At 34.9% G+C, this 23106-nt stretch overlaps 1 protein-coding gene across 1 annotated transcript in view; it reads right to left on the bottom strand.

Annotated features, from left to right (window-relative positions):
• Positions 1-23106, bottom strand: part of Eys (EGF-like photoreceptor maintenance factor) — a 1574159-nt gene that overhangs the window by 2003 nt on the left and 1549050 nt on the right. Inside the window, 1 exon segment of the mRNA XM_077801488.1 lies at positions 3038-3199. Within this exon segment, the coding sequence (XP_077657614.1) occupies positions 3038-3199 (162 nt within the window).

Below are 23106 nucleotides of genomic sequence, written 5' to 3'. Positions count from 1 at the left end.
CTTCCACACTCCACTTCAACAACGACCTTGTTAGAGGTTCCATCCTTCTGCATTGGAACTTTGTGCATGTTTTCTTGGAACACTTCTCCATCCTAGCCCACCTCATCAGGAATCTCATCCCTCAGCTCTCAGATCAAATACCAATTCCTCAGAGAAGTCTTCCTGCATTTCCTGGAGTTGGTCAGGTCCCACCACCCCTCCAGTGCTTTTTCCCTCCTTCATAACACTTCCTTCATTTTATAATTACATCTGAACAAATATGACCTAGCATCTGAAAGTGCAGGGAGATATGCAGAGAAAAAGTAAAAACATCTCTACACACATGGGAAAGAACATAGTTCTTCAATGTAAGATGGCTTCAGGAGTAGCTAAGTGGTTTACATACGAAGCCATACAGAAAGCTCTCCCCAAATGTTCTCCTCTAGCATTCTCACACTCCCTTACTTTTCTAAACCAGGAATATTTGACACTATGCTACTCTTCTTCCCTCTTCCTCTGGAGTGTCCTACTGCCTCATCTCCCTTCCCAAAATAGTGTCCTTACATTCCATTCTCCCTTCTAGGCTATACCAGACCATTCTAGAATGGTTGAAAGACTTGGCAATTCTACAGTTTTACACCTATCACACTACATATAATTCTCTTCCTTTGATCATTTTTCTCAGAATTTTTGAGTATTCAATCTTCTATGTCATTACATATGTGATGATTTGATTAATAGCTGCTCCATCCACCAGCTTCTAGGTTTTGTAAGAAGAGGATCTGTGAATTTGGACCAGCACTTTAGTACCAAACACATAAGTAGATGCTGATGAATAACTGGAATAAGGAGATATATCTTTGTAGGGTTATGGGGTGAGATGGTTGAGAATACTTCTTACACTAATTTGATTTAAAAGAGAAGTGTGTTTTTCCTGTAATTTGAAAAGTTTCTAAAATTTCTCAGCAAAGGAAGTTTATTTAAAAAATTTGAACTTGAACAACATATATAAGAAAAAAGAAAAGCAACATAACAAACAGCTTATATTTTAAAAAACCCTACAGACTGGATTATTTAATGATTCAAAACCCAGGAAACTAAAACAATGAAACAGTTGGTATTAAAGGGAAAAATGTTATACACCTTGAATATGCTTTGTGGTTTGCAAGTGAACACAAACCAGTTTCTCTTTCACAATTGTGGAAGAATTTTCTTTCTACTTGTAGTAGTAAATCTTATAGTAAAAAGCTATTTTTTACTATAATAAAAATATCTTAATGTGATTAGGAAATCTATAGTATCACCTGCCAAGTTGCCCATGTGTTCTGCCATTGCCTGTACCCCATCCTGTGCCACTCCCAGAAACCTAATGTATGTGAAGAGACTTCAGAAACAGCATACTGGAGAAATTTAGTATACTTTTTCTCTAGAAAAGGAAGTCAAAGATAAATATGTTATTTAACTATTTGAATATATTTACATAAATATATTTAACACTGTGGATGACTAGACTTTAAAAATAAACACATTTGGAAGAATTATATCAAGATGAATTCAGATGATTGATTGGTTCTTAACAAAATATTGATAATTTTATATATAAAAAATCATTTTGAGTGTTAAATTTTTAACATACAGATGAATAGAAACCATTGTCTTATCTCTTTAAGATATCTTTTCCAAAATCTTCAATCAATACAAAATTATTTTATTGAAATAGGCCAATTAAAAATGTTTTTACATACTATTTGAGACTGCTCAAATTATTAACCTCTAAAGAGACACAGGAAACTTGTTAATTGTGAATTTAGTGTTCTACCTATGAAAACCCAATTGATCACTGATGTTGAAATTTGTGAGTTTTGACATTGTTTATTAACTATTTTACTAACTTTTAGCAGAGGCTTGACTATGAAGGCTTGGTTAATGTTTATATCAGATATAGCTTTTTGAAAATATAGAAAGTACAGGACAATCAGTTATATCTTATGTACTTGAATAAATGAAACATTCTAAAATAATGACACATTAAAATAATTTTATACAAAAATATTATAAAATATGCTACTTGATTGCTAAAAAATAAGCTTGTGTCTTTGATAATTATTTTTAGGTTAATCTAAGAATGTAAAATTTAGATTTGGGGAGGGGGTGTCCCAGGGATTAAAACCAGGGTACTTAACAACTCAGGACCCAGAGCAATGAAGTCAGCAGTCTATGGACTAAGACCTCTGAAATTGTGAGCACCAAATAAACTTTTCCTCCTGTAAAATTGCTCTGTCAGATCTGTTGATTACAGCAGCAAAGCTGACTAAAACACAAAACTTGATATTCTTATGTCAAAGCGGACAAAATATGCATATAAATATATGATAAATTCCAGAAAGATTCGTCTTCATTTATAGCTCTAAAAATTCTCTTTAGATCATTCCTTTATCCAAATAATAAATCTAGGATTTATGTTCCAAAGTCATTCATTGCTCTGGGCCCTAAGTGAGGTAGACCATCATGGTGGAAGGGTGTGATGGATGAAAGCCGCTCAGGACATGGCACCAGAAGAAGTGACTCCGCCTGATAAAATATATATCCCAAAAGCATGTCCCCCCATGACCCATCTCCTCCAGGTACACACTTCAGTTACTATTTAGTAATCCCTATCAGAGGATTAACACATGGATTAGGCTGATTCTCTCATAACCCAATCATTCCACCTCTTTCTTGCATTTTCTCACACATGAGCTTTGTGGAGACACCTAATATTGGAACCATAACACATGACTTAAACTTTTATTTTATGAGATTGTTATAAAATTGAGCATATACTATATATTTGGATTTTCTAGCTTTAATTTCCCAAAACTTCTTGCTATTTTATTAGCATTTATATTTGGGGGGAAGCTGGATTTGTAAGCAGTGACAATCAAACATAAACATCAAGTGTTTACATATTTTACAGAGTAACTTAAAAATTAGACAGCATTATCACATATTATTTAATAGGCTCTTTGAAATTCACTAGAATTTTAAATTTTTTCTGCAAAGATTCTGTCAACCTTACCTGACTGTGCTTTTAAGTGTTGTGCAGCATAAAACAGGATGCCATCTGCAGCAAGAGGCTGAAACTGCAATTTAATATGTGTTTTTTTTCGAATGGGAAAAGAAGCAAAAGACATCCAGGATAACTCATTACTTCTGAAAGATGGATCACTTATAGATAAAGCTAAAAGAAAAAAGACAGAACTCTTAGAAAATTTTATAATTTAAAAGTGGAATGTAGGTGAATACATTGAACCTTGGTAAGTTTGTGAGTCTGCCCTGCTCCACTAATTTTGGGCTTTTGTAATGGGGCCAATTATTGAAAAGTCTTCTACAACTCTAGTAACTTCCCCCTTTGGCTGGCATAGTGTGGCATAAATCTGCTCTAGATTGTATTATAGAGAGGCATCATATGCATAACTTAGATTCTAGGAAATGTTTCAAGAAGATGTCTCAATTAGTGAAAGATAGAAGGGATCTCTATATAAATTATAGTCTTCAGTTTCTATGCTTCTGACTCAAATGTAGAATATAAACAAGCCAAGATACATTTTTAAGTGGCAGTAGGAATGGATATAAAAATCAGTTTTCTTGATGATTATTTAAGTCCTGGTCTCTTTAGAAAGTGCTCATTCTTAGGTCTGTACCTCATTGTTAAGCAAGAGAAAATTCATTTCAATATTAGAATCATTAAACAGATTTACAGTTACTGAAATATTGTTGCTTCTGTGTATAACCAGATGGGAATTATGAGAGGGAGAAAGGAAGTTAGGCACATTTGGTAGTTTTTACCTCTACATAATTTAATAGTCCTTCCTTCCTTGCCACAGTGTTTCTTTAGAGTGTGCCATGGTTCATGACATGACTTCAGCCATTGTTTTAGATATTTAGCTATTCCCTTCTTTGGACTGAGCTTTTGCTAACTGTCGTTTTTCAGTTTTAGACTGACAGGCAACTGGTAGGTGTTTATCTAGGAGGTTGTTGATATTTATTGATTTTTAGGCAACTGTATTTATTCATTTTGACTTAATTGCACTTGAGAATCACCTGGTGCTGTTGCTAGGCATGTAAAGCCCTATATGTCACTTGTACAGGTCCTGATGCATTAGAGTTGGAATGGAATCGAGGAAGTATATATATTCTTAATAAACATCCCAGAGGTTGTTTATTTTTATTATTTTTTTAGTTGTAGATGGACACAACAACTTTATTTTTATGTGGTGTTTAGGATCAAACCAAGTGCCTCACACAGGCCAGGCAAGCACTTCACCACTGATCTACAACCCCACCCCCCGCCCCAGGCATTTCTTGGACCATATTTTCATAAACACTGACTTAAAATAGATTTTAAAAATACAAGGATAGTTTAAAAAGTGGGCATCCTTTTGAAATTATTTTGTATTACTACAGTAAAAGGTTTATTGTAAAACATTCAAACTATATAGAACATTTATATAAAGCAAATTAAAAAGTGAAATTTTATTTTTCTTACTCCACTCTTACCACAAGGAAGGAACCAGTGTTAACAATATATATAGCCAGACTTTTTTTGGTGCACATACATTTAATGTTTTTGCATATCTAGTACCTGGTTTGTATTATATAAATAAGACCATATTATACATAAACTCTTCCTAATAAGCTTTTTAAATTCAATAATCCATCTTCAGTAAAATGATGTTAGCATATTTTGCATACTGCTTTTTTTTTTAAATAGTTGCATAGTATTTTAAAATAGATCATTTTTTTTTAGAGCAGTCTAATGTGGAGTTACCCCGATTGTGTATACAAATACAAGGCTAGGAAAGTTATGACCAACTAATTCTACTCCGTTTCCTTTCTGATTGAACCCAGGGCCTTGCACATGCTAGGCAAGCACTCTACCACTGAGCTATACTCCCAGTTTTTTTTTTTTTTTTAATTTTTAGACAGGCTCTTGCTAGCTAAGTTGCCCTGGTTAGCCCTGAATTTGCTATCCTTCTGCCTCAGTTTCCGAGTAGCTGGAACTACAGGTGTGTACCACCATGCCTGGCAGATTGGCTTCTTTCACTTAGTAATATGCTCTTAAGTTTCTTTCATGTCTTTTCACGACTTAGTAGCACATTTGTTTTTAGTGCTGAATGATAAGCCATTGTTTGGATGCACCAGCGTGTGTTCACTGGTGAATGAGGTATATCGTGGTTGCTACTGTTTTGATAATTATGAATAAAACTGCTAAAAATATGCATCCATAAATTTTTGTGTAGACACTAGTTTTCAACAGATTTGGGTAAATATTAAAGAACACACAATCGCTGTATCATATGGTAAGAGTATGTTTAATTTTATAAGAAACTTCCCAATTGTTTTTCCAAATGTCTGCACCATTTTTTCAGTCCTATCAGTAAGGGACGAAATTTCCTCATGCTCAACATTCTTGTCAGCTTTTGGTGTTGTCAATGTTTTGGATTTAGGCATTCTAAAAAGTGTCTCACAGTGGCATTTTTTTGTTTTAATTTGCAATTCCCTAATGACATATGGTGATAAACATCTTTATATGATTATTTACTATCTAGATATCTTTTTTCATAAGTGTCTGTGCAGATCTTCTAATTTTTTTTTTTTTTAGTTTTTCATTTTCTTATTGTGTTTTAAAAGTTCTTCATGTATTCTGGGTCCTAATCCCTTTTTGATTTTTTACAAGAATGTACTCTTATCTGTCATTTTTCTTTGATGTTTTCAATAGTATGTTTTGTTATTCAAAATTTTTAATTTTTTATTTAATTTATGGTTTATACTTATATCTTATTTTTAAAAGGCTTCTTTGGCCAACAGTTTTATATAAATATGTATTTTTTTTTACCATATTGCTATATTGTAAATTTTTATATTTCATATACATAGGCCTTTAACTTATGTGGATCCTAGTGAACAGTCTGAGGTAGGGATCAAGCTTTGTTTTATAATCAGATAGCTAATTGTTTTAGTTAGATTTGCTTTGACCAAAACAGCTGACAAGAACAACTTAGAGGAAGACAGGTTTATTTGGGGCTCATAGTTTCAGCAGTTTCAATCCGTAGATGGCCAACTTTATTGCTCAGGGCCCAAGATGAGGCAGCACATCATGGGGGATGGGCTCAGTGGAGCTGTTCAGTTCATGGAGAGGTCAGGAAACAAAAGTGGGGTGGGAAGAGGCCTTGGGGCAGATGCATCCTTCAAAGGCACATCCTCAGTTACAACATCCTCCAGCCATACAATACTTGCCCACAGTTACCACCAAGTCAGTCCATTCAAACAAGGATGGACCAATTAAGTTACAACTCTCATAATCCAATCCTTTCACCTCTGAACATTCCCACATTAATAGGAGCTTTTTTGAGGACATCTTATATCCAAACCATAACACTAATATTTTATAATAATGAATTGTTTGTCTTTTTGTCTATAATTGTTATCTGTCTTTAACATCTTATCAGTAGCATTCATTTTCTTTACCTTCTTCCTTTTGAGAGTTTGTGAGAAATACAGATCAGAATAAAGAATGTAGATGATATCTGTCTGGCTTTACTACTTTACCTTGGCTGGATTGAATATCTGGGGCATGGTCTCTGGAATGGAATAGACCAGTCAAGAGCAGCATGAGAGGGTCCCTTGTTTCCAAGCAGGGAAGGCCTGGGATGGTGCCTCAGAAGTAGGTTTCTGTTAAAATCACTGATGTTACTGGGTAAGTACAAGAGCTAAGAAATACTGTACACACATGAACTCATGAAACAACTGACTTATCCAGTCCTTTTCCAAAGAAGTAATGCTTATGAAATAATGTATAATGATCTTTGAATTAAAAAAATATATAGTGGAAAAAAAGAAAAAGGAATGGATTTTATTTGTAGCTCTGACATTGTATGTTTTAGGAAATTCTCAGTGCATACTCATTTCTTTATATTCTGAGAAAGACTTCAACACTACTAGCTTGTTATTTAATTAAGTAACCTTGGGATAATTAATTTTCTAATAATTATACACATTTAACATATTGGTGCAGGATATTATTTCAAAAAGAATTTTTTCTTATTTGCCTGGCTTCAAGGATAAAATTGAACAGGAAAAATGACTAAATTCTGTGAGACTGAGATGTTTCTTTTGTGAATTAAAAAAAAAGAAAATCAAGAAGAATTGAATGCAGTAATTGAGAAATGACCAATTATTTATCATATGCACAGCAACTCCTGAAAATAATCATTTGTGGTGTAAACATTCCATATGTCTTTTGTTTCGTTTGTTTGTTTGTTCTGAGATGGGGTCTCTCTATGTTGCCCAGGCTGGTCTCAAACTTCTGGGTTCAAGAAATCCTCCTGCCTCAGCCTCCTGAGTTGCTAGAACTATGAGTTTCTATGTCCAGCTAAGGGCACAGGTATTTTGAAAACATAAATTAATACTTCCCAGTAGGTTATCAGGAGGATCTCCATCTTCTATACTTACAGACCATTGACAGCTCTTTCTAGCCCACCACAGGCAAAGATTCCCAAGTAGAATTAAAGAATTTAGACTACCTGACAGGGATATAACAACAAATCAAAACAAAAATCCTTTGAGAGGGATATAACAACAAAACAAAACAAAAAATCCTTTTTACCTTTGCTTGTGGAAATAGTAAACCCAACACATATATATTAGATGTTGATACATAAAGAGGGAAAGAGAAATGAGTGTATGTATGTGGAGTTAGGAAAGACCATAGTAGGAAGGTGATATTATAAATTAAACACCTCAAGGAGGTAAAGGATTGATCCAGTGGAAAGAGGAAATTACAAGTGCAAAGGCCCTTGGTGCAGTAGGGTTCCTATACAAATCAAGGAACAGGAAGGAGGGCATTGTTGCTGTCGGGATATTAAAGAAAGGGAGAGTTTTAACAGAATTATTCCAATTGAGTGAGAAGTTGGTAGCTGATTTCACAGGGAGTCCTGGAGAGGGGATGACCCTACAGAGTCATTTAATTGAGGTATGTCTTCTTCCCTCCATCTCCACATCATGTAGTCATAGGACTCAGGCTACCATTGAGGAGGAGGCCTAAGCTTGAGCAAGTCTGAGGGAGGGACTTAGCTTTGGGTTCTCTGAAGGTAATATTTCCAACAGTAAAGGAGCAAGTGTCATCATTCTTTTTTTTTTTTTTTTTTTTTTTTTTAATACCGGGATTTGACCTCTGAGCTACATCCCCAACCCTATTTTGTATTTTATTTAGAGACAGGGACTCACTGAGTAGCTTAGCGCCTCCCCATTGCTGAGGCTGGCTTTGAACTCTTGATTCTACTGTCTCAGACTCCCAGCCGCTGGGATTACAGGTGTGCCTCACTGCGCCCATCTGCAAGTGCCACCATTCTGAAAGGGACTGTAGGACTCTATGTTATGCACTTAGCTTCTACTTCAAGATGATTCAACACAGGCATTTGTTGACACTATTACTTTAGAATTAGAAAATAAATTGCTTAATTTTCTCATAGAGCTTTAGATTACATGGAAGTTTTCTGCACTTTGGAACCACAAAAAGATAGTTGTTTATAATGAGTATGAATTAACTAATTAGATGTTAATACCTAACCTTGAGTTTTTGTTTTTCTGAACACCTTGCTTGACATGCTGCACAGAGGCTGGCACCTCTCATTTTTAAACTGATTTGAAATTCTTAAATCTTTGTGTTCAAGAATTTTGATGTTCTGTGTTCTTTAATGAGGGGCAGATCTATTTTAATAGGTAAGACAGGTGAAGATTCTATTTTTAAATAGATTGCACTTTCTGAGCAATGCATAGATGATATCTTTTACTGATGAATTATGATTATTTTATGCATTAAGATTTTACAGCTTTTATAAGGAATTGAAAGTTCTGATGCTCTTTGAATGTGAGTGGGTTTACCGTTGGAAGTTACAAATAGGACTTCAAAGGATTTTGATTCAGTTATACCTATCATCACTAAATAAGCTGCCAAATATTGCCTCTACTATTCACTTGAAGGTAGAATTTGGAAAGGTTCAAATTTTCCAGTGATTCATACAAAGTAATTTTCAATGAGTCATCTTTGGGAGACTTTGCTAATCAAAATAGGTTATTTTAAGAAGAAAACACCAGAACCCTTCTCCTTGGATAATTGATCTACCAGGTTCTGAACAATAGCCACAGAAATGGTCAGTGTAAGGGGTTATTTCAGAAGAGATGGTTTTCTAAGAGGAATAATAGTTAATAATTCAGGGGATATCCAAATTACACAAGCCTCACTCATGATCATCACTTTTATGATCTTGTTTATTACAAATATTATTATCAACACAGTATTGACTGGCACTGGGTCAGGGCAATCTAGTGATAAAAAAATAGATGTGGAAACCAGTTGGATGGAAATTATGACCATCTGATTTACAAAATTCAGAAAACTCTAAAGCAAGCAATTCTTTGAGGAAAGACATTATATCTCTTCAAAACACTTGATTAGGTGATATGGAATATCAGAGGAAGATGTAGTTAGCATAAACAAAGAACCAGTTCAGAGATCAAGGGGAATTACCATGGTTATTGAAAAGGACTTGGTGGAAGGCACTTAACAAACAGCCAGATTTTTCCCTGTGATTGCCCTTCAGATATGTCTGTGGGCTCTGTCATTCTCATTCCTGATGATATCTTGGTAGATCCCTTAGCTCTTTGGTCATTTTCAGGTCTCAGTGACAAATTTTCATTTTCAGGAGTTAAGAAACCCAATTCAATCTGAATCAAAACCCCCCATCTCTCGCCTAATTCTAAGCATCTATCTTTTGCTATCCAAGTTTGGAAAGCTGTGGTTGTGGAGTGGTGTGAGTGGTATGGCTTTTTTTTTTTTTTTTTTTTTTTTGTATTTGTGCTATTCATTGCCCTCCTCCTTCCAATCTGCTGCTTTGTGGCTTTTGAAAGACCACATTGGGGATCAGTGATAAAAAGAAAACAGAGAGATCTTTCTTGTCTGCAGCCTGTTTGTAGCTCTCTCTTAGCTATCCTCTGTCATGACAGATACTCCTTTGGTTCTTTGACCTTTGGCTTTCCACTGTTGACTCTGTCCTGTGGTTCCTGACAAGGCTAATTCCTTTTCTTCACCTTTTAGGAATCCCAATCAGCTTCTTCTTCTGAGACAGTTTACTTTTTTTGTGAAGGTTCTTTCAAGAAAGCTCATGCTTCTCTTGGTTATACTTACAGGGCTCTTGCCCTGTCTTCTGTGGAGGGGCACCTCAGCTCCCCAGATGACCCAAAAGGGAAAACTCCAGCCAATCTCTTCCCTTCAGGCTCCTCCATGTGTGGGCCAGGCACTGGTCTTGTCTTCTCTCACTCCAGAGGACACAGATCCAGGTTTTCTGAGAGCTCTTTTCCATGCTCCACAGGCAACTTCAGCTCAGCAGAAACTGACAATCAGGAAGGGTAGTGTTCATCCTCCCTTAATATATATTTTATTTTATAAAAAACTGCCAAAATTATTTTCTGGAGTGACTATAGCATTTTATATTCTCACCAATAATGTATGATGGTAGGTTCTCTACATCTTCACCAGCATTTGGTACTTTCATTTGTTACCGTAGCCTTTCTAATAGGTATGTAGTGTTATCTCCTCACTTATAAACTTTTTTTTAGACTTGTGGGTTTACATGATACCTGTTATTCTCAGTTTTGAGACTTCTGATGAAACTCCTAGACAATAAGAAAAGTTAAATTTGGTGTCACATTGCACATTATTCAGAAAATCTCTGACTTAATATTAGCTAAGATTTTCCGGGAAGGAATGAAGGTGTTAGAAGTTAAACATAGTTTGGCAGGAGTATCAGCTTGAGCCTAAGCTCTATGTTCTGACCTGATTCATATTGATTTGGTAGATCTGGGTAGAAATGGTGGAGTGTCAGCCAGAAATCTATGTATATGGGTTTCCTAGGTGATTACTCATTTCAAAGAAAAGACTGGGCAGTCAGGTTTGCCTACTAACGGAGCCTCCAAGTTTGCACATGGAATGGCAGGGAAGATTTTGTAGACCGCATGCTATTTGCCAGTTGAATTGGTCTGCTAATTTTATGCCCAAGTTATGTGGAGGAGGCTACATTTGAAGACACTAGAAGAGTAATCCTTACTAATAGTCTGGGAGTCTCTTCCAGGTTTAAAGATCTGACTGAGTACTCCTGAACCAAGTACAATCTCAATAAGGAAGAGAAGTCTTCACAATTCTCTTGAACTCTTTTTTTTTTCTTCAATTTGTTCTAAGTAGTTATACATGATAGCAGAATGCATTTCAATTCATTGTACACAAATGGAGTGCAACTTTTCATTTCTCTGGTTGTACAGGATGTAGTGTCATACCACATGTGCAGTCATACATATACCTAGAGTAATGGTGTTCATCTCATTCCACCATCTTTCCTACCCTCATGCCCATTCCCTTTCCCTCCCTCCTCTTTGCCCAATCAAAATCCCCCCCCCCCATATGGGTCAACATTCACTTATCAGAGAGAACATTCAGGCTTTGAACACCCTTGAACTCTTTTTTTAAAAAAATATTTATTTTCCAATACTTTTATTTATTTTTATGTGGTGCTGAGGATCAAACCCAGAACCTCGAACATGCAAAGCAAGCACTCTACCGCTGATCCACAACCCCATCCTCCACCCTTGAACTTGATGTCTCCAGCAGTAGAGAATGAGGTGCCCAGCAGGAGTGCTTTCTGGAGTTACTGAATGTCACCTAGCTGCAATTACAACAGCAGCTTTGAGGGGCGTAGTATGAAAAGACTCACAGGCACTAGAAGGAAGCAAGTTTTGTGAAAAAATCATCATTTTCTTGCTTTAGATTTTAAAAGTAGTCATGTGCTTCCAAACTGCACACACAAAATAGTGAAATATGAAAAAAACCTGGATTACAAATATAATTTAGCACCTTTTTTATTTTTCATTATGCTAATTTTTTCTCTTATGCATAATTCATATCTTTTTTAGGTTCAAGCATATGCTAACTTTTTTGTGTGTGTTTTGAAAATATATTCTAATTTGTTACATATGACAGCAGAATGAGATTCAATTCATATTACACATATAGCATACTCTAATTTTCAACTGATGAGTTGTCTGTGAGTTACCATGATATTTGGCCTACATAATTTTTTTTTAAGATCAAATGCAGCTTCTTTTTATTTTTCTTCTTTAATGAGGCTGGTGGGGTAGGGTGAGGAAGGTTTAGGATATTAGTTAAAGGATATTAGTTTCCTTTCCCTACCACCAACATCAGCAACCAGGTTCTGTCAGTGTCTGCTCATGAAAGCTCAGGACCAAATGATGGTGTTCCATTTCTGGTGCCATATTATAGCACTCTTAATTTTCTTCGATAGTTTTTAATGTATTATGTGAACACATGCCAGAAGGGCTTCTTTTGTTTCCAGCAGTATGGTGGACCATTAACATGATTAACCCCACTCCAATCATGAAACTGGAGGTCATGATGTTACTAGAAACAAATATATAAACATACAAATTTATGGTGTACAACATGATGTTTTAATATATGTGTGTTGTGGAACAGCTAAATAAAGCTAATGAATATACATGGTACCTCACATATCATTTTTTTGGTTTGTGGTGAGGATGCAAAACTCTTGTTAACTATAGACACTGTGATATACTGAAGAGTTCTTAAACTTCTTCCTCCTTTTTAACTGACTGACATCTTGTGTCCTTTGACCAACAGCCCTGCATGTCACCTGCTCCCAGTCTCTGGTAACCACCATTCCACTGTCTTTATGAGTTTGGCTTTTTTATATTCTATATATACAATGTTGTGTGCCTAGTTTATTTCACTTAACAAAAGGTCTTCCAGGTGCATCCATGAAGTCACAAGTAAGAGGATTTTCTTCTTTTTTTAAGGCTGAATAGTATTCCATTGTGTATGTACATTATGTTTTCCTCTAGGACTAGTTTTGGATCTTATGTTTAGATTTTTAATCCATTTTGAGCCATCCCTTAGATTTTCTTTGCTTTTCTTCTTTTTGTTTATCCAACTAGATAATTTATGTTTTTTCTTGACTTGTTGATTCTTCTGCCAGATCAAGTTTGCTGTTACAACCCTTTAATGAATTGTTCAGTCATTTTACTTTCAGTTCTAGAATTTCTGTTTTTCTTTAAATTTTTTTTGTTGTCATTGCTGATACTTTCATTTTGTTTTTGCATAATTTTTCTGATTTCATTTAGTTGTCCATGTTCTCTTTTAACTCATTAAGGTCCTTATATTAGTTATTTTAAAGTCCTTATCAAGCAGCTCATAGATCTGCTTTAATTTTTTTTTTTTTTTGTAATTGTGTATGGACAGCATGCCCTTATTTTATCTGTTTATTTTATGCAGTGCTGAAGATGGAACCCAGTGCCTCACACATACTAGGCAAGGGCTCTTCCACTGAGCTATAGCCCCAGCCCTAGATCTGCTTTTTTTAAGGATTGGTTTCTGGGGTTTTATTTTTGTTTCCTCCATTGAGCCATAATTTCATGTTTGTGTGCTTTGTAATTTTCTTTCTTCCTTTTTTTTTTTTTTTTTTTTTTTTTTTTTTTTGCTGGGATTGGGCATTTGAAACAACTCCTCCATGTCCCAATCTTTGCTGACTGACGTTGTGCAGGGGGAGACCCTTTGTGATCAGCGAGGCTGGAAAACTTCTCAAATGTTTTCTGATCTCTTCCTCCCCCTGGTGTCGTTTGTGGAACTGCAGTTCCAACATTCTGCTCTCCTTTGTTTTCAATGGTTTTTGAACTCTGTTGCCAATCCTGTCGGCACTCTTGAGTCCGATGAGACAGAAACAAGTTCCCTGTCAGGTGCGGGGCGGACTCCTGGCCCTTTCTTCAGTGTCTGTCCCAGAGCGGGCGATTCTTGCAGTTGCTCTGCGTTAAGCTGAGGGAGGGTCTCGAGTGAGTGTGCCAACTGCTGTGAATTCCCTTACTGCTCATGGGATTTCTGCCTTTGTTTCATGAAGAGCTGGGTGCTGTGGCTTCTCCATTGATCTCAGAGTTTTCACTGCGGTTTTCAGGCCTCAATATTGTTGTGAACGTGGTGTCTTTGTCAGGCAAGGAGAGCCTGTAGTTTCCTAGTTCGTCGTCTTGCTGACCCACATCTCTGCTTTTGAAGCACAGTTCTCTTCCCATGTTAAGCTCTGCAAGTTCCCGTCCTGCTTTGTAAATGTCATCGCCTCCCTACCTCGGATGCAGTAACTGCTAAGTTCAGCACATCTATTTAATCACTTTAAGTTGAATAAATCCTAGTGAAGATCGTTTCCTACCAAATCATCCTGCTCTCATTGGTGTACCTCAAGGTTTCTAAAATAGACGACTTTAATTCCCAGAGTATTTGTTCTTCAAGAGGAACTCAAAGCATGTTTTCCAGTAAATAAATAGCTCTGATCTGCACACACCATGTCTATGAGTTTAAAAGGATAATCCTCCCAGAGGCAAATCAGCTTTGTTCTCAGGGAATTACAGGGTTCTCAATTTTATGTTCTCTTCACTGTGTTTACTGAAGTAATTTTTGCTTTAGCCACAGCTGTTCTACTATGCCATAGCTATGTTCTGTTCCATTGTTAGAGAAAGAGTAAGAATAATTTAAGATTTTTGTAGTATCTAGTAATCTATTCTTTGCTCTCAGGTCTGGGGATAAGTGTTTATGGTTTCACTGCAGCTTCTTGGCCCCTTCTTCAGTTTCTGTCCCAGAAGCTTTATTGCATTAAGAATCTAGTGGCTAGAAAAGAGCCTTTCCTATCTTTAACTATAGGAAGCCTTAGGACTTTACTTTTCTTCATTACAATCTAAGCAGTTTGACAAATTCTGGATAAACTAGGTACATACATTTTTATTGTAGCAAAAAGGGAAGCGAAGAATCTTCTCTCTTTGTGGAGGCATGTAGTATTGTCAGAGTCTACTGGGAGTTGTGTAAATGAGCAATTGAACCTCTTGGCTAATTGCTAACAGAAGGAATGGTGAAGTATCAATTATTGAAAAAATAAAACCATCCCTTTAGGATGACTTTCTTCAGCACCCAGATGGATAATGAGGAACAACTCTATGTAACAGTTTAACTCGTTTAGATATTTGGGTGGCTATTTTGTTCTAAGTGATCTTTGGAGACCCATCAAGACTGAACATTGATGAAAATTAAGTATTCTACAGAATTACATGATTGTTTTATGATAGTCAGAGGCATCTGGTAATTCCTACTATCAAAATCTTTTAGAATGAGATGTTCTACTCCTTGTTTTACAGAGCAGAATTTGAAGATTTGAGCAGGTGATAAGTTAAACTTTTAAATTTTCATAATAAATTATCAACTTGTCACTGATAAATCTAGAAAGCGAAGCATATAATGATCCTTTCAACTAATGACAGGAAAACCTGGACTTCTACAGGGACTTTACTTTTTAATGTTTTTTGCTGTGGTCTATCAAAAACTTGGCTGACATAATATCTAAGAATAAAAATATTCTCATAAAATATTAAATAATTAAATATTAAAAATATTCTAATAAAAATATTAAATAATTATTTTTCAAATAATGGATTGACCATTATTTGAATAGTCTTCAAGAACATTAGAGAGCTACTTAATTTATCTTATGGAATATATTTATAGAACTGTGATTTAATACTATAAATTCTTAGTTTTAATTGTGTCAATATAAAAAATGACCAGATACATAATGTCTCCTCATTTTTTTTAGAAAAATTTCCTCAATGGTAACATATATTATATTAGACTTGTTCTCCTTCTCCTTTTCCTCCTTCTTCTTTTGTTAATTGGTGCTTGCTCAATACATTTTTTTTAGAGTTCAAAACCAGGACATAGTTCTCTTCTTAGAGTGATGACTGGTGTGCTTTTATCATTATTTTTCAAATTAGGCAACTTGTGTACTTTATGTTTTTCTTAGACTTCTCAGAAACCCAAAGCTAGTTTTCTAATGAATCTCATGTCATGTTTCAGACTTTGTTTTTTCTTCTTTGTCCTTCCCTTTCAATTCCTTCTTTATTTTTCTCTTCTCTTCCCTTTCCTTTCCTTTTATTGGTATGAGGGCATATTTAATTTTTCTACTACTATCTTGGCTAATTTAAAAATATGTGTATTTTTACTGTGAGCTCTCAGGCTATTTGGAACCGTCACATTGAAGTCGGCTGTTGTATCAAGCCAATTTCTTAGGAAGATTTATGGCTATTTTGAGAATCTCAAAAGCCTATTTACAGAAGTTTCCGGGAGATGTTCATTATGTGCCTGTGCCTTCTGGGTGGACAATCATTGTCCAGATTATAAGTGTCAATTGAACACTATCTGTGTAAAAGTTGCCTTCTGGGGCAGCATGCTACTATTGCTCATGACTTTTTAACCTAGGGTTCTTCATACCTTTCTTCCTACAAGCATATTAGTACAGGCCTTTCTTGGCACAAATTTCCTTCTCACATGGAGGGGTTTACTCGCATATGTAAGTGATTTTAAAGACAAAATTATACATATTTATGGGGTACCTGACCTAAGCAAACAGGTGTCTGAATCCAAAAAGCTGTGTTCCCATGGAGTCTTACAAGTACAGCCAGTGAGGATGAAGACACCGTGTACCATGTGATGTTTTGATTCACGTATACATTGTGTAATTTCAAATCTGGGTAAACATCTCTGTTTCCTTAAGCATTTGTTAATCATTTTGTGGTAAAAATATTCAATAACCTTTCTTTTAAAAAAAGTTTTATAAGCTCTTTTAATTTAAAAATTAAATATTTGAATAGTCATCTATTTTCAAAATACTCATTTTTTTTCAGAATCCTTCATTCACAAAAAATATAAATTGCATTCTTTTCTTGAGACCCAACATTTGTATAGTTTTATGGAGTAAATTATGGTAACTTTGTATAAGTATACAATGTGTAATAGTCAAGTCAGGATAATAATCATTTCTGTCTCTTTAACCACTAGTCATTTTTATGTGTTGGGAATTTGTACTCTTCTAGGCATTTAAAAAAAATTTTTTTAGTTGTAGATGGACACACTACCTTTATTTATTTATTTATTTATTTTTATGTGGTGCTGAGGATTGAACCCAGTGCCTCATACATGCTAGCCTGTGCTCTACCACTGAGCTACAACCCGAGTCCACTCTTGTAGTCATTTTGAAATGTACCACAAATTCTTTTAACCAATGGTTACCCTACTGTGTTAGAGAAGAACCAGAAGTAATACCTCGATTCTGTTTTGATGATCCTTTATTGAACTTCTTTCGTTTCTCCCTCCCTTCTTCCCTTCCCAGTCTCTGTTGACCACTCTTTTATTCCATGTGTCCTCAAGGTTAATTTAGTTTCTACAAATGAGTGAGAACTTGTGGTATTTGTCTTTCTGACTGACTTGTTTCAGTTAACATGAGGACCTCCAGTTCCTTCAGTATGGCTGCAAATGACAGGATTTTTTTTTTTTTAAAGGCAGAAAAATATTCCATTGGGTAAACACACCATTTCTTTATCCATTCATTCACTAACGGGCATCTGGGGTGATTCCATATTTTGGCCTGTGAATAGTGCTGCAGTAAACTTGGGAGTGCAGGTATCTTTTTGGTGTAATGATTTAATTTTATTTAGATATATACTTGGTAGTGAAATTGCCGAGTCATACTGTAATTCTACTTTTAGTTTTTTGAAGAATCTCCATACTGTTGTCCATAATGGTTGTACTTATTTACATTCCCTTTTCTCTACATTCTCACCAGCATTTGTTGTTGTTGATATTCTTATTATTATTATTTTGTGTGTATTTTTGATGATAGCCATTCTAACTACAGTGAGATGATATCTCATTGTGGTTTTAATTTGCATTTCTCTGATGATTAGTGAAATTGAGCTTTTTCATGTAATTGTTGGCCATTTCTAAGTCTTATTCTGAGAAGTGTCTGCTTAGTTTGTTAGCCCACTTTTTAAATTGGATTTTTTGTGTTCAACTTTTTGTCTAACTTTAAAAATATGCAGTACATTATCATGATCTGTAGTACCCCACTGTGCAAAGAAAAAAAATTAGAACTTATTTCTCCTTCCTTTCCATAATTCAGTACCTGTTGGCCAATCTTTCCTCATTTCTCCTTCCACCCTACTCTCTCCAGTCTCTTAACTTCTGTGATATCAACTTTTTTAGATTCCATATATGAGTGACCATTGCTATTTGCCTTTCTGTGCCCACTTATTTCACTTAACATAGTGTCCTCCAAGTTCCACCCATGTTGTCACAAATGATAGAATTTCTTTTTTAACTTTTAAAGGCTGAATAGTGTTCTGTTGTGCAAATGTACCATACTTTCTTTATCCACTTATCAGTTGATGAACACTTTTGTTGTTTTCATTTCTTGGCAATTATGAATAGTGCTGCAAATAATCTGGAAGTGCAGTTATCTCCTGGACATATTGATTTCATTCCTTTTGTATTTCAAGTAGTGGAAAGATACACAGTAATGAGATTGCTAGATCATATGGTAGTTCCATTTTTAAAAATTTGAAGAACCTCCTTTACTGTTTTCCACAATGGATTACTTATATTCTTTATAATTTATATTCCCATCAACAGTGTGCAAAGTTCCCTTTACGTCCTATTCTTACCTATTCTGTTATTTTATTTTTGATGGTTCTGGGGATTGAACCCAGGGCCTTGTGAATGCTAGGCAGGCACTCTACCAACTGAGCTGTATACCCAGCCCCCAATACTTATTATCCTTTGATAATAAACATTGTTATTTGAGTGAGGTATATCCTATTGTGGTTTTAATTTGCATTTCCTTGATGATATTGAGGATATAGAATAACTATTTCTATTTTATTGCATTTTCTCCTCTTTCTGTTTTATTGTAGGGATTTTTAAAAAATATGTATTTTTTTAGTTGTATTGGGCACAATACCTTTATTTTATTTACTTGTTTTTATGTGGTGCTGAGGATTGAACCCAGGGCTTTGCACGTGCTAGGCAAAAGCTCTACTGCTGAGCCACAACCCCAACACTTATTATAGAGATTTTATACTTCATTGGTTACACTTTTTCCTAGAGTTTTATTATTTTATAGCATTTGTAAATGGGATTAATTGCTTGATTTCTTTTTCAGATAATTTGCTATTAATGTGTAGCAGTACTACTGATTTTTGTATGTTAATTTAATATCCTGCAACTTTGCTAAATTCATTTAATAGTTCTAATAGTTTTTGGTGGTGTCTTTGGAATTTTCCATATAAAAATCATACCACCTGCAAGTAGTGACAATTTGATTTCCTCCTTTCCTATTTGGATGCCATTTTTTTCTTTCTATTCTTGCCTGATGCTCTGGCTAGGACTTCCTGTACTATGTTGAACAAAAGTGATGGAAGAGGTTTCCTTGGCTTGCTCCAAATCTTAGAAGTTTTCAGCCTTTCTCCATTCCATATGAAGTTGGGTGTGAGCTTGTTATATAGGGCTTGTATCATGTTGAGATACATTCCTTATGTACCTAATTTTATCGTGAAGAGATTTTATCATATGCCTTTTTTGCATCTATTGAGATAATTATGTGATTTTGTTCTTTATTTTTCCACAAACACACACACACACATTTTGTGTGTGTGTGTGTGTGTGTGTTTGTAGGACAATTGCTTTAGTGCTATTAAGAATCCCCACTTGGTCACCATGAATGATCTTTAAAATGTGCTGTTGGACACCATTTAATTTTCCCATTCTTTTCTAAATGCTTTTTTGAGGAAGTTCTCACTTTTAGGAAAGATTACCTCACTCTGCTCCATCTTATATGAGACTACTCAAATCTTACCCATCCTTTGAATCCTAACTTAATTCCATTGCTTTTGAATGCCTATTTGGGTCCCATTAGCCAGAAATCATGTGCTTGTTGTATCATTAATTTAGAATTAAAGGTTTAGTACTGGGCTATTTCTTGCTCTTATATTCAGTTTATTCAAGTTTATTTATTTTCATAGATGTTTGCTTGATCTCCATCTAAATTTTTAGCTCTTTGAAAAAGAAACAACACTTTATAGTGCTTTGGATAGCTCCATATTGCCTGAGAGGTTTCTCCATAAATACTTTTTAAAAAATTTATGGAGAATTTGATTTAATTTGATATGACTCTATTGAGAATAAATATTTAAAAAAATATTTTGTTTGGTTACTTTGAAAAGTTTGTGTCTACTATCTTAATATAATAGTATGAAAAATCTTTATAACATTTCTTAGTAAAACAATATTGTCTAAGGTTTAAAATATTTTAACTTAAGAATCAAAGCTAAAGTTACCAAATTATATTGTTATATTGTGTGCATGAATTAATATGTAACAGCAAATCTCACTATTATGTATAATTATAATGTACCAATAAAATATATGAACTTGAAAAAATCTGAACTACCAAATATTAAAAATGTATCTATTAAAACTAACCAATTTTTTAAAAAATAAAGATGATCAGTTGGACAGAGTGGCGCATACCTGCAGTCCCAGCTACAGGCTGAGGCTGGGGTATCACAAGTTTGAGGCCAGCCTGGGAAACTTAGTGAAATCTTGTCTTAAGATAAAAATAGAAGGGTCTATGGATTCAGCTCAATGGTAGAATGATAGAGCACTTGCCCAACATGTGCAAGGTTCTGGGTTCAACACCTAGCAAACCCCCTAGATCAAATGTCTGTGTGATCATGGCCTTCCTTTAACTCAATGTTTTTTTCCCTTCCTGTCTAGGAGGGAGTTAATATTTATGGTGTGCTAGTTATGTGCTAGGCACCGTGGAGGCCTCTTCATTTCATTGACTCCTCATTATTGCCTTTATTGGGATGTGCTAGGAGATTCCTAGATAATTCTGCCTCTGAGACCATAAGGCTTTCTTGACATTTAGCCTTGTAATAGTCCTTGGTCACTAGAATGTAGTGTTGCTTTTCCTGTTTTTCTTAAGATGAATTATGAAGACTTTAACAAAAGGAAGAAATGAAATAGAGACATGTTATAATATTTATATCTTCCATTATTGTCATAATTTTTTTAATGTGCTATCATGTTGTGATATGTTCATTAGAAACTATGGAAAGCCTGCCTCTCAGCATTCCAAATTAGAAAATAAAGTTTGTGGTTGGATTGCATCACTGTCAATCATTCTAGGTTAAAAAAAGATGGGTTGAACCAGGCATGGTGGTGGACACTATAATCCCAGTGACTCAGGAGGCTGAGGCAGGAGGATCCCAAATTTGAGGCCAGTCTGGGAGATTTGGTGAGACCCTAAGAAATTAGTGAGATCTTGTCTCCAAATAAGAAATAAAAAGGACTTGGCATGTAGCTCAGTGGTAAAGTGCCTCTGGGTTCAACCCCTAGTACCTTTACCTCACCCTCCAAATAAAAGAAAAGGAAGATAGGCAGATCTGCCTCAGGGAAAGTAGTAACTTTTTTTGATCTACTTTCCAAGAATGATGGGTGAGGCATATTGTGACTCAACATATAAACATTTTGAGGGAGGAAACTTCAGCAATAAAGAACTGAAAATCCATTGTAAATGCTTTTTGCTCATTAATAGTATCTTGAATAAAAAAATAAAAAATTTGTTGAATAAAAACCTCATAGATATCTTAGAGTTCTTATATTTCCACTCACTGCCTCATAAAAATATTACTTATTGATTTAGGACTTGACAAGAAGAATGGAGTCTTACTGGATGTTGGCCAGAAATCCCCCTAAAAGAGATTCTTAAATACATGCTTTCCACATAAGAGAACCCGAGGTTCAGGGAAATTAAGTTGCTTGTCCAAAGTTCAAGGTTAGGAAATGACAGTTATATCTGTTTCTCTGTTTTCAAGTTCAGCTGCTGTATGCATGCCTTTAGGTGCTCAGAAAGCTTGAGAGTCACTAAACTTCAGAACTATTACTTGTAATTCACTTTGTTTCTGAATTTCACTTACGATTTGACAAGTATTGAAGAACTCAGAAAAAAAAACTAAAGTAAAATGTTTATTTCCAGGAATCCTAGCTAGTGCCTACTCTCCATTACTATTCATGACTATTATAAAGTTATAAAGAATCTAGTAGACATGTAACCACATTCTTATTAAATATCCCTATGGGTTTGAAATTGGGGAAATAAATGAAGACTAAAACTAATTTTTTTTCCTATGCATAAAGTTTGTTCATTACCTGTTGTAACTCCACATGGCCAAATACACCTGAAAATGAGAATCTGAAAATAGCAATGATTCCTGAAACTGTCATCTGTTGTGTTTTGTACTCATTTCTGTACTATTATGAAAACAAAGAACTTGGCCAGAAAACACCCCATGTGTTCGAAGAACTTGAATAACCAAAATTCTCCACTAGCAAAAATTAATTTCAATGGAAACCAGAGGCTGCTTGGACCATAAAATATTCTTCCCATTAGGAAAAATGTGTAAGTAGCTTGAATATTGCCTGTTTCATTCAAAAATGCCAGCGTGGACATGACTTCTTGTCCTGAGGGAATAGAAATGAATGAAAGGAAAATTACACTATGGATGGAAAAATGTAGGAAAAATGGATATATTTCCAATATCTGCTAGTCTGAAAATTAAAACACACACAAATTATGGAATCTAATTTGGCTAAATGTCAACAATGTTCAATAGCTAGAATTTAGTAGTATTAAAACTAGTTGGAGTAAAAATGCAATTTGCCAATAATATGGGGAAAAAGAAATTGAGAAGAGATTTATAATTTAAGAAAGTTTATATATAAGCTTTACAATAATAAATTATAATCAATAACATATAGTAGTTATTAATCATAAACTACTATAGGAAAGAGTTTTGATAAGGAGAAAAGAGCAAATAAGCAATTTGCACATATAAGAAAAGAAACTGGGGCTGGGGATGTGGCTCAAGCGGTAGCACGCTTGCCTGGCATGCGTGTGGCCCAGGTTCAATCCTCAGCACCACATACAAACAAAGATGTGTCCGACGAAAACTAAAAAAATAAATATTAAAAAATTCTCTCTCTCTCTCTCTCTCTCAAAAAAAAAAAAAAAAAAGAAAAAAGAAAAGAAACTGGTCATATTATTTATATTGAAAAATGTTTGTGACCCAGAA

Source organism: Urocitellus parryii, chromosome 8 (genome assembly GCF_045843805.1).
Source record: "Urocitellus parryii isolate mUroPar1 chromosome 8, mUroPar1.hap1, whole genome shotgun sequence".
NCBI lineage: Eukaryota > Metazoa > Chordata > Mammalia > Rodentia > Sciuridae > Urocitellus > Urocitellus parryii.
The sequence above is the reverse complement of the archived record's forward strand: the minus strand, read 5'-3'. Positions and strand labels throughout refer to the sequence as shown.